Here is a 15,582-nt window from a genome sequence, read left to right as displayed (position 1 = left end):
TCAATGTATTGCCATCCTTAGCTAGTAGGACCTTAGAATCAATTTATAGAGGCTTCTGGCACCCTTGTAGTTCAGGCATAAGTTCTAATGCGAGATTAACAGTTCATTACAAAAGTACCTAGGGAGGGACCCATTTGGCCCATACCCTTCCTTCATTTTCTCCCCCTCAAATTCAACAAGAATCTATAAGGAGGAAAGAGGACTACACTAGGGGTCAAGAGGCTGGCATTCAAGTTCTGGTTCTGCTCCTTATCATCTATGAGTCAATGTCAGCTTCTTTCTCTGCAATAGGGGGGGATTTTGGTTCACTTCTGAGATCTCTTCTCTCGCTAATGCCATATGTCACATTGCTCTCCCTGGCTTGGGGAAGTACAAGGATATAACTGAGAATCTAAAGTCAGACTGCCTGGGTTTTAGTCCTGGCTCTATCACTTGTTAGCTATGTGTTTTGGTCAAGTTATTTAACCTTCCTGGGTCTCAGTTTCTTCATCTGTAGAATGGGGATACAAATATTACCTATGTCAATGGGTTGCTATGAGGATTGAGATGACTTATGTTAAGCACTTAGCACAGTGCTGGCAGAGTAGGTGTTCAATGAATGTTAGCTTTAATGGTAATAATATTAATAATTATTGTTAATGTCCAGTTAGATATTGTTTTTATAGAACATATATTTATTAGGCATTTTCCCTCCCATCTTACTCTGACACTGTTGCCTTCTCTTTCTTTCAGTCACCCCATCAGGAAACTTTGAAATACTAGATTGTTCCATCACAGGATTGCAAAACATGACGTGAAAGGAAGTGCCTGTAGAAACAGGGTCAGTGAAAAGTCTTTGGCTCATTAGAAAATCTCACCTGACTTCTGTTTTACTGACCTCGCTCCACGGTAAACAGGGACACAGCGGCATGTTTATTCCCTTTTGCATAGCCTTCAACAGAAATACTAAGCAAGACCCTCCAATGCACTTGCCAAAAAGTACAGTAACAGTATCTCTGGAAAAGTGGTACCTAATTTGGTTTTTCTTTCTCTCTTCCTTAAACCCCTCTGGCATTAACTTAAGCCATTTTTCTTGTTTCACTTTTCATGAATATAGAAAAGTCCCTTCTGATTATAGAGGAAGGATGAAGTCACAATTTTCTCTTGAGAACCTTTTGTGTACTTAAAGTCAGAATAAAATTTGGCCTCATCTTCGCTTCTCCAGACTAAACAGCCTTGGTTTCTTTTACTGTATTCTTAAACCTGATTCTCCATTACTTGGATCTCGTGGCTGTGCTTCTTTTCTTTCTCTTTGGTTTTCCTATTGTATTTCTTGGCAATAACCCAGATTGTGCTTAGTCAGCTAATGAGTCCAACTAAAACAGTTTAAGGGAAGAAAGAATAACTTCAGGTGTTCCTATTCATTTATTCACATTGACTGAGTGTTTGCCTTGTGCCAGGCCCTGTGCTTGGTGTAGGGGACCCAGAAATGAATCTGGCATAGTCTCTGCCCTGTCCCTAGCTCACAGGGTAGGGGAAGATGTGCAATAAAAGGTTATAGGTTATCAAATTGTACATAAGTGTGGGAAGCTGTACATTGTTGAGGGCAATTCAGTAGAAACAGTCCATTTTGCCTAGACATTAGGTCAAGACTTCTGTCTAGGAGTAATAAGACATAATGCAGGATGGATGGTCTTGGGCAAGTTTATGGGGCCTATCCCAGCATAGGAGCTTGGGGTTCCAAAAGCAGTGTACATCCATTGGAGGTTTGGGATCAAAGAAGTGACAAATTCAAATCTGGCTTTTTGGACCAAGGACAGAGATACCACAAGCCTTCATCTTACCTGCCCACCACTGATGTTTTCTGTCTTGAAAGTGTTATGATGGATCCCTTATTTTGTATACTTGGCTTCCCCCCCACCCTAAAACTTCTATAGAAAATCTAGTTCTTCAGTTTGGGTGAAATTTTATGCCCTATGCAGCAGGGCATTTATGAAGAATTGAGAAAGAGTTGGGTGCCCAACCATACAAACCCAGTAGCAGGCCAGTCTGGATTGATTTTGTCTGGCCACATTCACCCTTCCCCAGCCCTGTGCCAAGAGGAGGTACAAGAATGAGGAAAGGATTCCAGGGCTTAGCTGGGTATTTGGTAAGGAACACTAAGAAGATGCAGGCAGACTGAGAGTCAGACATTCTTGCGGAGGAGGAAAGGAGGCTCAAAGGAATTTGGAATGTTGCTGGAAGGCATCAGGGCCAACCAAGCACTTCGAACCTACATCATGTATCTGAAACCCTCCAAATTCTATCTCTTTGCTTTTGTACTTCGCTAACAGTTTATTCTCTCCCACTGCTCAGTCGTGGTTTACAGAGTACTTTCCAAGGCCACAGCTGATCTGGCAAGTGATATCCCAAGCTTGAATAATGGTTACATTTTATTGAGCACCTACTATATGCCAGGCATCATGCCATGAACTGAGTATATATTAGCTCATTTAATTCTCACAGCAACTCTGTGATGTAGAGGTTGTTGCATCCATTTTATAGGTTATAAGATTGAAGCACAGAGGGGTCATAAGTGTCATGTCCAAGGCCACCTCATTTGTATATGGTAAAGCCAAAACCCGAATCTGGGCCCTAATGGCTGGAAAGCCCATGGACTTTCTACCTTCCCAGCCCTAGAGTGGCTTCAAACAGCAGAATAACACAAAGTTCATAAAGGAATTCTGAGGGTTGTTTTTACTGTAGGTCCCCCAGAGGTGGAATCAGGGTGTGTGAGAGTGTGCAGAGGAATGGAGCTGGAAGGAGGGAAATAAGCTGGGTTGGCCAACTTGCCTACAACCCGTTTCTGGCTCACAGGGCAAGAATGTGTTTTACATTCTTAAATGGTTGGGGGCCGGGGGGGATTATAGAAGATTAACATTTTGTGGCATGAAAATTCAAGTTTCAGTTTCTGTAAATATTTATTGAAATGTAGCCACAATCATTCATTTATGTGTGGTCTGTGCCTGTGTTTTCTCTCTACAAAGCCAAAATTCAGTAGTTGCGACAATTGAGACCATCCAACACACAAAGCCTAAAATAGTTACTATCTGACCCCTTACAGAACAAATTTGCCAACCCCTATGATAGGCAACAAGAAGGAAGAGACCAAGGGGTTAATACCGTGGCAAGACAAAAGGCAAAGAGTTGAAGTTCAAGGTTATCTCTGGAAGTGTTTTGGCCATGAGGAGAGAGACTATAACCTGAGCTTCTGTGAGCCCTAGAAATTGTTTCATTGGGCCACAGAGATTTGTTTAGGAATCAAACACAATAGAATTATTCTATGTGTTAACACTCTCTATTGGATAATAAGGAAATATTTTGTAGATGAAGTAATTCATTCAGATATTTACTAGAGCCCTTTTTGTGTGTGTATGTGCCACACGCTATGTTAGATGCCAAAGATATGTAGATGAAAAAGATACGTTCCTGCCTCTGAGGGGCTTATGGCCTAGTGGGAGAGCCGTATATGCATGCCCTAAGTATTTGAATAGTGTACTGTGAGTTCAATTAAATGCTGAATGAAGTAGAAAAAAATGAGTCAGGGACCGTTTCTGTAATTTATGGGATTGCTTTCAGTAATTTGTGACAGGCCTTGAAGAAAGAATAGGTGCTGTTCTTCAAAAAGGTATATAACAGGCTGAGGGAAAGCCTGACTATGAGTATTTGGAGCTTATAAGATTGGAAGAGAAGGAGACATTAGAACTGATTTAAAGGTTCTGTTGCTGGGCAACTGGCAGGAGGGTGTAATCTGATGGAGAAGGGAAAGGAGGAAAAAGGCAGTGGTTGGGGTTGGGGATGAGTTCAGTTTGGGACACGTGGTTTGAGGAAATGGTGAAATACATCCGGCTTCCAGTTAGAAAACTATTTTAAGAAATTTTGGCACAAGGTCCCTGGAATTCAGATTTAAACTGCATTTTTAGAGCTTTTCCATTTGGTAAAAGGAGAAGGACACATTCATATTTTAGAGAAATTCACAAATCTACTTTGACACATGATAACTGCAGCCACGGGATTAAAAAATAACAGTGGACAGAAAATGAACTCATCAGACAGAAAACTACCAATAATGATGCATTTGGCATAAAACTTTGTTCCTGTGAATGCCACCTGCTGCTCTCAGCATCTACTTTATTTTCCTGGCTCTATTGCTCCCTCTCTGTGAGACCTGGACAACAGAGAAGGGTCAGCTTTTACCTCCTGCCTGAGACTCCTCAGCAAACAAAGGTGTCGCTATCTGTCATCCAGGTCCAGTTATGTCTTTTTGGCCCTAGAATTCCACAGTGGAAACAGAATCTGAAAACTTTTACTCACTTATTAAATCATTAAATGCTTAATGTGAACATTTTCAAATGATCAAATGTCTGATTTTAAAAACTGGGGAAATCTGTGATTGCCTTGTATATACCTCCTTACTGGTGTAGCACTTAGGTTTGGGGAACAGTTAGGTTGATCTTTATCTTCTCTGGTTCTTTTAAAGAAGTCAGCATTTTGATGTGCTTTCTATTTCCGCTCTTTGAAGACCATGTTCATGCCAGACACGATGAAGCAGAGGCTGACCTGAAGCAGAGGAAAGCTGAAGAATGTCTACCACATACAGAGACCGTTGACACATTTCCTGTGGCCGGAAGACAGCAACCCTCTGTCCCAAGCATTATTTTATCTGGAACTTAAAGTTTATAGAGAATTTTCTTTCCGAGAGTTGGGCAAACCTATAGGTAAGATTGGATATACAATTTTACTGAGACTTCTAGATTGCCTCAGGTCAAAATTATCTATTTCCAGAGGAAGGAGTCGGTCAGAGATTTCAGTATTCAGTTGGGCAGCCAGGATTCGCTGGGCTGCCTGGCATGCCTTAGACAGGGACTTAATAGGGAGAAGTCACACTTATACCAGAATAAAATGGCAGAGAGGCTCTTAAGGAAAACTGTGCAGTAAGTAAAACATACTTATTTACTTTTAATTATAAAACAACTGTATCGTAACAAAACAAAATGAAATAAAGCAGAAGTGTAAAAAGTAAAATTCTGCCCCACCCAATTTCATTTTCCCAAAGAGACCATTGTTAAAATGGCTTGAGATGTATCTTTTCAGGTATTTTTTTAACTTATATGTGACATATACAATGACATTTTGAAGTGTTCTGTATCACACTCTAACCTGAGGTTTTATCATGCCTGGCAGGTAGTAAATAATGCCTCATTTGTAGATTGGGTCAGACGAGGGCTGGGTGAGAATGGTCTTAGCCCAATTTGTGGGTTTTCATGCTTTGCTGCTGTGTCACCCTTCACCTGAAGCTTCCCAGTGGCTCGCTGTCTCCCACAGCTCCCCATCCCCAGCAAGCTTCCCTTCCCGAATTCTCCCTTTCCTTGGTGGCCCTACTGCTCTTGGGGTTATGTGACTTTGGTTAGTAAGCATATATTGAGGGGTCCTCCTGCTCTTGGGGTTATGTGACTTTAGTTAGTGAGCATATATTGAGGTCCTCCTCTGTGCCTGGCTCCACACTAGGCAGTGGGGATAGAGAGATTAGACACAGAGGGAAGTAGGCTCTGATTCCATCACCAGTCATTTGGCAAGACCAAATCTGCGTCTTTCTCTTCTTTTCTACCCCTGCCTTAGTTATAGGCCTTCCTTACCTTCCTCCGGGTTGTTGCAGCAACCTCACTCCACCCTCCTGTCCCTCTCCAGCCTACAGTTTGTTCCGTACATCACGGCCAGTTCGATGGCCCTAAAGCACGATCCAGTTGCACACAGCCCCTCCCTGTTGTGAGGAACGGTGGTTCACAAGTGTGCTCTGCAAGGCTTGGGGGCCCTAGAAATCCTTTCGGAGTATCTACAAGGTCAGAACTATTTTCATAATGGTACCAAGATGTTGTCTGTTGTTACAGAGCAACCGTGGGCAGCACTGCTGGGCCTGAGCATAAATCAAGTCAGTGGCTCCAAACTATGCTAGCAGTCATTGCGTTCTTCACTGCCACTCACTCAGAGTTTTTTTTTAATGCCATTTCACTTACGAATGTTCTTGATTAAGCAGTAAAATTATTAATTGTATTGAATCTCAACCTTTGAGTATAGAATGGGAATGCTCAGAAAGCACTTCTGCTGCCCCCCTCCCACAGCAAGTGATCTGGAGGGAGAGCACGTGTGGGATGTTTGAACTGCAAGCTGAGCTACCCAGTATTTTCATTTTTATTCGAAATAATTACCGACCGTTAGTGCAGTTGGAAAGTAGATATGCACCAGATGTTGGGGACCCTGTAGGACAGGCTTGGGTGATCAGATGGCAGCCTGCCTTTCTCAGCCTTTTACACTGTCCTTTACTACTGCTTATGTCATTTTTTAAATTAAGGTAAAATCAACATACATTAATTTCAGATGTACAACATAATAATTCAATATTTGCATATATTGTGAAATGGTCACAATAACTCTAGCTAACATCTGTCACCATACATAGTCACAGAATTATTTTTTCTTGTGATGAGCACTTTTAAGATCTACTCTCTTAGCAAGTTTCAGATACACAGCACAGTACTATTAACCTCGGGCTGCCAGCTGTGCATGGCATTCCCCAACTCACTTATTTTATAACTTCACGTTTGTACCTGGGACTCCCTTCACCCGTTTCATCCCCCAACACCCCACCTCTGGCAACCACCAATTCGTTCTCTGTGCCTGTGGGCTTAGTTTTCATTTTGTTTTTGTTTTTGTTTTTGATTCCACATATAAGTGAGATTATACCATATTTGTGTTTCTCTGACTTGTTTCACGTAGCATAATGCCCTCAAGGTCCATCCATGTTGTCATAGATGGCAAGGTTTTATTCTTTTTATAGCTGAATGATGTTCCATTATGTGTATATGTATATATATACACAGACATGCATATACTCACATATATTACATTTTTTATTCATGTATTCATTGATAGACATTTGGGTTATTTCCATAGCTTGGCTATTGTAAATAATGTAAGTATTGCATTGAACATGGGGGTGCACATGCCTATTCAAGTTAGTGTTTTCATTTTCTCTGGATAAATACTCAGAAGTGGGATTGCTAGACCATATGGTAATTCTGTTTTCCTGCTTGCTATTTTTTAAACACATACTTTCATTGCCCCTCTCACCCTTTCTTTTGTCACTCCTCCCACCAGGCAGTGCAGCGACAGGTCTGAAGGCTGCTTGTGATCCCAGAATCAGAGCAGGGGAAGAAGGTGGGCCTGAATCTAGACCTTTTGCCTCTGAGAATCTTACTACCCCTGCTCCATTTGAGGCCTATTATGAATCACCACCCTGCTGCTCCTTAGCGGGCCTCAAATTTCTTTTACTGTGGTTGAATGACACACTGCAATCTGCATAATGCTGCCCAGCCTCACCACACACGGGGCTCTTGGGGAAACTCGTGAAATGCCTTAGCCCCTGAAACCACGCTTACAGACTGTCCTCTGATTGAGCTGATTTCACAGGTGGCCCTTCTCCTCCATCGTTCGTTACATTTGACTAGCTTCTGTTTGAGTGTACCCTTTCCTTGACCTTGTCCCCTACTTAGGAATGACATCATCAGAAACCAAATCAGCCAACTAATAAGTCTGGCAGAAAAAGAGTGTAACCTTGTACCCAATACAAGAACTGCCATGAAATAATGTGGTTGGACCGGTTTGTAGCTCTCCTGCATTCTATTCCAAAACACAAAATACAAAGCTATCTTAGAACAAGAAGAAACTTCTGATGAATTAGGTGTCAGATTAATATTATAATAATAAAATGGCATAACACCCTTGCATTTATGTAAACTAGAGCAGAGCTGACCAACATTTTTGACATCACAGTGCACATAGAAAATGATATTGTTCAGCCTGACGAGAGAATCAGTCTCTCAGTCACAGCACATCAGTAGGGATCTCTGTGTTAAGGTTTCTAACTAAAAGCATTCTCATTGGTGTCTAGCTAACTCGGACTGGCTATCCTCTTCTGCTTTCAGCATTAATGTTTAAATGCAGTGTAATAGTTTAAAGTTTGAGTTCTGAACCAGACTATCTGGACTTGAATCGTAGCTCTGCCACTCACTAGCTATATGACCATGGACAAATTACTTAATCCCTTTGTCCCTTAGTTTCTTCATCTGTAACAAGTGAAAATAATGATACCTACCTTATAGAGTTGGGACGATTATGCGATTTAGTACATGTAAAATGTATTTGTAGAGTGCTTGGAACATTGCCTGGCATATGGTAAGCGCCATATAAGCGTGTGCATACTACGACTGCTTGTAGTAGTAGTGTTCACTTTGACTGCTATTACATGGCTTCAGAGAAGTAAATGTTCTGGGTTCCGTCTCCCCGAAGCCTCCTGAGACCTTGTCCTCTGCCTCACATCTCTTAGTCTGTGCCTGTTCCTTAAGAATGTCCATCCCCCTTCCTTTCATTGCCTCTGTTTCCTTTCATCTTCTCGGTTTCCATTTATTTGGGGGCCTTCAGCCAGGTGATGAATGAGAAAAGAGCTGAACTGATAATTGTACTCATTAGCTTGCTCTTACCCGCTATTGCTTCTCTAGAAAGCTCTTGTGACTGAAGGAAAGAAGTCTTAGAGAGTGGGAAGAGGAGTGAATCATAGACCTTGAAAAGAACTCTAGAGTGGTTGGAAGAGGAACGTGAGCTGAGACAGCTGAACCGTTAGCCTGCAAAGTCCGTTTTTAGTGGGAAGTGATCATCTGACACCACATGCTGACGTAGGAGCTGGTTAGTTCTCTATTGGCTCTACCAAAATATGGAGAACAGAGCTGGTGGCTTTGGAGCACTGTGGCTCATAAGACTTCCTAGAGAAATGACACAGTTCTTTCAGAAGATGGGCTTTGGAGTTAGCTGCAAGGGCACATCAGTACGTGCATGTTGTGAATACCTGTTGCCTTTGTAGTCCTGCTGGGGAGACTCCTCATCTGCTCTGTGAGTTCTCTGGGCCCCCTCCCCGTGCAGGAGCAAGTTGGTTGTTGGATCTGTATCTTTAACAGCTACTACACTAACAGTACAACTAACACTTATTGACTAACAGATTTTACAAGAAAGGAGAACATACGTCCCTACTCTTATTTTAATGGAGAAAACAAGGTCAATTTAGGCTTAGGACTAGAAATATGTGTTACGATTGATGACAATGACCATACTAAGATGGTGGGACTGCATTTGCTCTGCCTCTGCTTACCCCTTTGGCTGATTTGCCACCACTCCCCCACATATCCTCTGCTCCAGCAAGCCTGAACATCTACAGTGGCGCTAACCGGCCATTCTGCCTCTCTTCCAGGCCTTAGTGCGTGCTCTTCCTCTGCCTTTCCCCAGCTTCCACCCTGGCCACTTCCCACTCATCCTTCAGGCGCCAGCTTAGCTGTCCCTTCCTGTAGTCACCGGACTGAGTTAGCTGCTTCTCTCCTGCTCCACAGCACCTGGTACTCCCCTGGCATAGTGCTTGTCCCACTGTATTGAAATTGTTTTACATGTCAGTGGATTTAAGTTCCATAAGGACATAAACAATATCTTCTCTTGTATCCTCACTATCTAGTACTAGACAGTTAGGTGTTCAGTAAATATAGTATGTGTATAATGAATAAGTCAGGAGTGCTCTCACTTCTAGGTTCTTTTTTGATACAACAACCTTATGATATAAGCAGCCCAGGCCTTACTGTCGCCTCATTTTGCATGTGAAGATGCTGATACTCAGCAGAGCTAAGCAGCTTGCCAAAGCTCATGCAGAGAGCCAGGATTTAAACTGGTGTCTCTCAGACTTGAATGTTCAGTGCGTTTTTTTGTTTTTACAGTTTTCCTTTTTAAAAATAGCATTTAAAAAGACAAAAATTAAAATAGAATATTTTGTTTCCAGGATTATAAAAAATATCTTCAAGGCATCAGTATTCCTGAAACATTTTTTTTCATGAAATGTTGAATTTCAATCTAGATATGATTTTTAAAAATGTATAATCAGATTCTAAATCCCAATGTGCACTGGAGAAAAATAATTATGTATTTTATTGGAAAATAAAATGTGACGATAATAGTGTAAAAAGTAATACATTTTATTGTACAATTTGGAGAATACTGAAAAAATATAAGGAAGAAAATAAAAATCACCCCAGCATGCAAGGAAAACTACTCCAGATTGGAAACGGTCTGGCCTTGGAAGGGCCGTGTGGAGTTTGAATCCCAGGTAAATCACTAACTAGGTGTTTGGTGTTTGGTAGATAATTCAGCTTCTGAGCCTTGGTTTTCTCACTTGAAATATGGTAAAATATTTACCTTTTAGAATCATTGTAAGAATTAGAGATAATGTCTATAAATGCCTGGCACATAGTAGGCACTCTATCAAATTAGAGTAGTATTAATATATTTGTGTGTGTTTTTAACTAAACATTTTTTATTGGTTGATTGATTTGAGAGAGAGAGAGAGAAACATTGATCTGTTGTTCCACCTATTTATGCATTCATTGGTTGATTCTTGTATGTGCCCTGACCAGGGATCAAACCCACAGCACTGGCATATTGGGACGACGCTCTAACCAGCTGAGCTACCCAACCACAGCTGTGCATTTCTATATAGTTTTTCTTATCTGTTGTGTGTGCATACACATGTTGTGTGTGTTTTTTTTGAAGCACATTTATAGTAAGTATATCACTGAGTCCTCACAAGGTTGCTGGAAAAGGTGGGTATTATTTTCCAACCACTCTGTAGATGAGAAAACTGAGACCTCTAAGAGGCAAAATAATTTGGTCTTGGCATTATGTCTGGTACTGTTTGCACCAAGACTCTCAGTTTGGTCTCCTGATGCCAAGCCCATGTGCCTTCCCTATCAATGGTGTGCTTCTTTCCCAGCTCCACCTCCATCAATACACAAGTGGTGGACCCTGGAACCCTGTCCAAGACAAAGGCAAGGGGAGGAGGCAATGGAAGTGCTGGGAGCCTCCACACCAGCTAGATTCAGTCTGAAAACAGAAAAGTGCCCACTTCCTTCTCTGAAGTAATAGACATATTGCCCAATCCTATAGCATGGACCAGACTTGTTCCTAGAAAGTTAAAAACCGTTTGAGTCACAGTGTTCTTTCAGAGAGGAAATTTACCAGGGAATTCATAAAACTGAATGGCTTTACTCTGTTGTCTCCAGGGCAAAGATGTGCCCAAATTTCTTTCAGTATGTATAGCACTCAGTACTTAAAGGGCCTGGGTGACATGCACTGTACCTAACACCTCGTATGTGCATCATTTTATACCATTTTCACTTCAGTGCATGTTTTCTGATGGCTGATGTATGTCTGACTGATAGGAGATAACACAGAAGAACAGGTGACAGTTCTGGTCTTTAGGAACATTGGGGAGATCTCAAGGCCACAAAAAATCAGTGCTCTGATTCAGTTTCCAGCAGGGTGTTTGGGAGCAGAGGATGGAGCACTGACTTCTAGTTCTGTGCAGTAACAGCATCTATTTGCATGGTGCCTACCAGTGTTTGCACAAATCTTAACTCAGCCAGAGGGAAGGAGACTTTTGAGATGGTTTTAATGGCTAAGAAGGCTTCTTAGGCCAAGGAAGAGAGGTGAGCTGAAGACCGGCTTGATTATGGAAACTTGCCCTCTGAAGACTCTTATCAAATGATTGCATGCATAATAAATTAAGGCCCCACAGTCCCTGCAAGTGGACTGTCTGTGATAAAATAGAGTGTGTGGACAGGCTCCAGAGAGGAAACTATCAACCCCTCAGTGAGATTATGACACCTCTCCCTTCCCCCTCCCTCAGTGTAAACAGAGAAGTTAAGCTAAGCATGTTTTTTCACTTCACTGTCTTCCTGCATTTTTTTCTTCCTAGTTTCAAACAACTCTCCTTCAACAAGTTCTGTTTCTAAGGACAGTCTTAACCATTTGTCCCTCCTGGCGTACCCTCTTGCAATGAAATCCATGCAGAATAGACCAGGTACTCTATCTTTTTGTGTGTGAAACCATAAAATCTAATACTGAGTGTGCAGCAGTGCTCAGAGGTATGCTGCTTCCACAAGAGGCTCCCTCAGCCCTACTGTGGTAAAAACCAAGTATAAATTACAGCTAACAGGGTTTTCTAGCTAGAGTTGTAAGTATGTCTGAGCATCCCCTGTGAATTATAAAGCCACCAGCCCTCTTGCTGCTCCTGCACTGCCTGCCTGTTGGCTGTTTTTCTTGTCCTTAGACCTTCCATCAGAGTGTGGGCAGGGGATGGAGAAAGAGAAGTGAATCCAAAATCTGTCCACTCTGCAGTTGGCTTGCAGTGCTGGCAAGAAAATAGATGGGGACAAGGGTTGACACTGAACTGCACACAGAGGCAGAGCCAGAAGGACAATGGTCCCTCCTTCTCAGCCTGCTGTCCAAATGGTCGATGCCACCCCCCTGCCCCAAGCTCCTGAAAATGAGTGACCCTGTGTTTTATTACTGTAGCATTTCTCACTATGCTGAACAGCTTTTTTCCTTTTAATTTACCTTGGACAGGGTAGATATCAGGGTGCTGATATTTCCTTTTAATTTTTTTAATTCATAGCATGTTGCACAAGATATATCTTGTGCTTGAAGCTATTGGCTAGAGTAATATTTTGAGATTCTCTGTGGATTCCTTTTATCCATGTGTTTATCTGTTCTGTAAAGTATAATTGAAAATCTGCTGTCATTAGATCCTAAAAATGGAAGGAGGAATGCACCCAAATTGAGCTGTCAGACACTTGGCTGCCTAACCATGCTTTCTGGACTGTGGTGTTGAAAAGGGCTGTCATTCTGTGTGCTCTCTCTTAATGGCTGTTGTGTACTTGCTCCCAAGAACAGCATAGAAGCCGAGCATCGACTCTAATCAATCTTCCTGAGCAGACTTGCCATTTCTCTGATCATGTTCAGCTGGGGTCCTCTGAGAAGAGAGTGGGCCTTTTCCCTCAGTGGGCAAAGAGCCAGCTTCCATTTCAAAATCTCTCAGAGAAAAAAAATCCAACAACCCAGAGCCTGTGTTTATGGAAGGTTGGTCTACAAGTCTTTCACACTGCATGCCCCATCAGCACTTCAGTGCCTCTATTTTAGAAGGATGTAAAGGTTTAATCACCCTGGTGGGGATTTAGACCCAGAAACTTCAGAGAAATCTTATTATTTCTAACTGCAGGCAAAGAGTATTAAGGCTCCACTCTGGATCAGGGGCATGACATGTTCTATAAGTAATTTATCTTTACCAGGGGAAGGTCCTACTAGAGTGTCTTAGAAACAGTGCAGTGATTGGGTACAGGCTCATTATTCCTTCTTTTCTCTTTCCCCTTCTCAATCACCTGCTTATTCTTTCTGTCCCTACTTTTTCCTGGCCAGCCTGTCCAGTGTTCGAGTAGTTGCCTCCCAAATGTTCCCGTTAACAAGAGGTACCAGGGGCTTGCCAGTGAGAGAAAAGAATGCTTTTGCAATGAATGACTGCATCCAGAAGCCTGGTGTAGACCTATCAAATGCAGACTTCTGAATAGACCCTACCTGCACCCTCTCAAATAAAGAACAGAGGAGGGAAGAGTATGCTGTGGCTCCAAAGGCACTCTCTGTGCCCTTAGACAGGAAGTAATCTAACCCTCAAACCCATCACCTGCTCTATTGTACCTTCACCAAGGCAGTCTCCACTGAAGGCCTTTTGAATCCCTATGCCCATCCTCACAGAAATGTTACTAACCATGAGTTCATTTGCATGGACCCCTGCCCAACCTCACCCTCCTTCCTGTCTTTCTCATGCTGAAGCTGAAGGATGTTACAGGTGGGATTCTGCTTATGGATTTATTGTTCTGTTTGGGGACTATAGTTTGATTGGTGGCAGATCTAAATCCATGTGCTAATGAGCTTGGTTAAAGCGGGCTTCTGCTATCCTATTTTAATCTAACCTGTCTGTCTGAGTTTCTTTCCATGGTTAATGATCTCCTATGATGCTTTTGCCTTTTGTTTTGCCCCCTGGGTCAAAACAAATTAATAGTCCTCACAGATGTTTAAAAACCATCAGTGTAAAGCTCCTGGGTCCCCCCCACCCCTTTTTTTCCTTCTGAGTAAATTTACAGCTTGATTGGTACAGTGATATTCCCTTCCATCTCCTCTTCCCTACTAGAGATGGGCAGCAGTGAGCCCCTTCCCATTGCAGAAGGTGGCACAAGGAAGAAGAAGAAACGGAAGGCCCGAGCCGCTGACTTTTTGACCGGAAAGTTTGAAGGTTGGTGACGACTCTCCTAAATCAGGCTTGTGGCTCTCCAATCGTGGGAGGAGCCTCCTCCTCCTGAAGCCCCCGGGTCTAGATCACAGGATCTGTCTTGTCGTAGAGGCAGCTCATGGTTGTGTGTGTGACAGGGATGCAAGCATCTGCACAAAGGAGTAACAGAGAGAGCAGAGATGGGGAAAGCCCCAATTGGTCAGAGCTGTACACGGAGTGAGATGGTCTGATGTGTTCCAGCCCCTTCTGGATGTGATCTTTCCTTCAGCTATTCCTGGAAGGGCTGCCGAGGGACAGAACAAGCATGTGAGAGGAAGAGAGGGCCAGGGCAGCAAATGAAACTGCAATCTTCTGTACGCAAAGAACTTGACTCCAAGAGATTGCAGCTACTTGTGCAAGCTACTTGTCGAACAGTGAGTTAGACACTGTTTTAAGAGTGAGCACTATGTTCAGAGGACGCAGCATTGGTCATCAAACATTTTGAGCACCGTGTGAGGTGCCAGGTGTGGCACTGGCCCTGTTCTCATTGGGCATGTGATGGGGTGAAGTGGGTCATTGGTCACTTCTGCCAAGGACTGAAAGGATCAGTAGCAGTCCTAGGCGTGACCTGCCCCTCCATCCATTTTGTTTCTTTTGTGAAACTTGAAAGTGTTCGCTCATGGTCCCTCTTTCTAACATTACAGATACACTAGTGAATTAACTGTTTTGTAGAGCAGTTCTAGTCACAAGCCCTTTTCACGCGTCAGGAATATTGTACTTCCAACCACCAACCCATTCTGACGTGTGTCAAAGGCTAATGCTAAAGTGCCCATTGTGAGTAAAGCATGTTATTTAAAATACTTACAAAAAATATTTTGTTTCTTTTTTAAAAATGTTTATTGAATTTATTTGGGTGACCTTGGTTAATAAAATTATATAGGTTTCAACTGTACAATTCTATAGTATATTATCTGTATGCCGTATTGTGTGTTCACATCCAAAGTGAAATTTCTTTCTGTTACCATTTATTCCCCTGTACCCTCTCCTACCTCCGCCCCCACCCTAGTCCCTCTGATAATCACCACACTGTTGTCTGTGTATGTGAGGGATTGTTTTGTTTTTTTTGCTTAATCACTTCACCATTTCAACCCAGCCCCCTAACCCTCTCCCCTCTGACAGCTATCATTCTGTTTTCTGTGTCTTTGAGTCTGTTTCCATTTTGTTTTTTTATTTTGTTCACAAGATTCCACATATTAGTGAAATCATATAATATTTGCCTTTCTCTGACTGGCTGATTTCACTTAGCATAATACTCTCCAGGTCTACCCATGCTGTTGCAAAGTGTAGGGTTTCCTTCTTTTTCACAGCTGAGTAGT

General features: G+C 42.4%; 1 protein-coding gene across 10 annotated transcripts in view; it reads left to right on the top strand.

Moving 5' to 3' along the window:
• The window catches only part of MKNK1 (MAPK interacting serine/threonine kinase 1), a 44,758-nt gene that overhangs the window by 4,022 nt on the left and 25,154 nt on the right, over positions 1 to 15,582 (top strand). For 4 of the 10 annotated variants that reach the window (XM_045859539.1, XM_045859534.1, XM_045859530.1 and 1 more), the window contains exons 2-5: positions 733 to 820; positions 4,541 to 4,736; positions 11,861 to 11,965; positions 14,129 to 14,230. In XM_045859539.1, the coding sequence (XP_045715495.1) occupies positions 11,941 to 11,965; positions 14,129 to 14,230 (127 nt within the window). In that variant the 5' untranslated portion in view covers positions 733 to 820; positions 4,541 to 4,736; positions 11,861 to 11,940. Of the gene's footprint in view, positions 1 to 732; positions 889 to 4,540; positions 4,737 to 7,173; positions 7,234 to 11,860; positions 11,966 to 14,128; positions 14,231 to 15,582 lie in introns of all 10 variants that reach the window. The other 6 variants (XM_045859531.1, XM_045859533.1, XM_045859537.1 and 3 more) reach the window with 5 other exon arrangements.

The sequence above is a fragment of the Phyllostomus hastatus genome, unplaced genomic scaffold, assembly GCF_019186645.2.
Source record: "Phyllostomus hastatus isolate PE091 unplaced genomic scaffold, TTU_PhHast_1.1 phas_scaffold_182, whole genome shotgun sequence".
Taxonomy (NCBI): Eukaryota; Metazoa; Chordata; class Mammalia; order Chiroptera; family Phyllostomidae; genus Phyllostomus; species Phyllostomus hastatus.
Note: the sequence above shows the minus strand (reverse complement) of the source record. Positions and strands in the feature narration are given on the sequence as shown.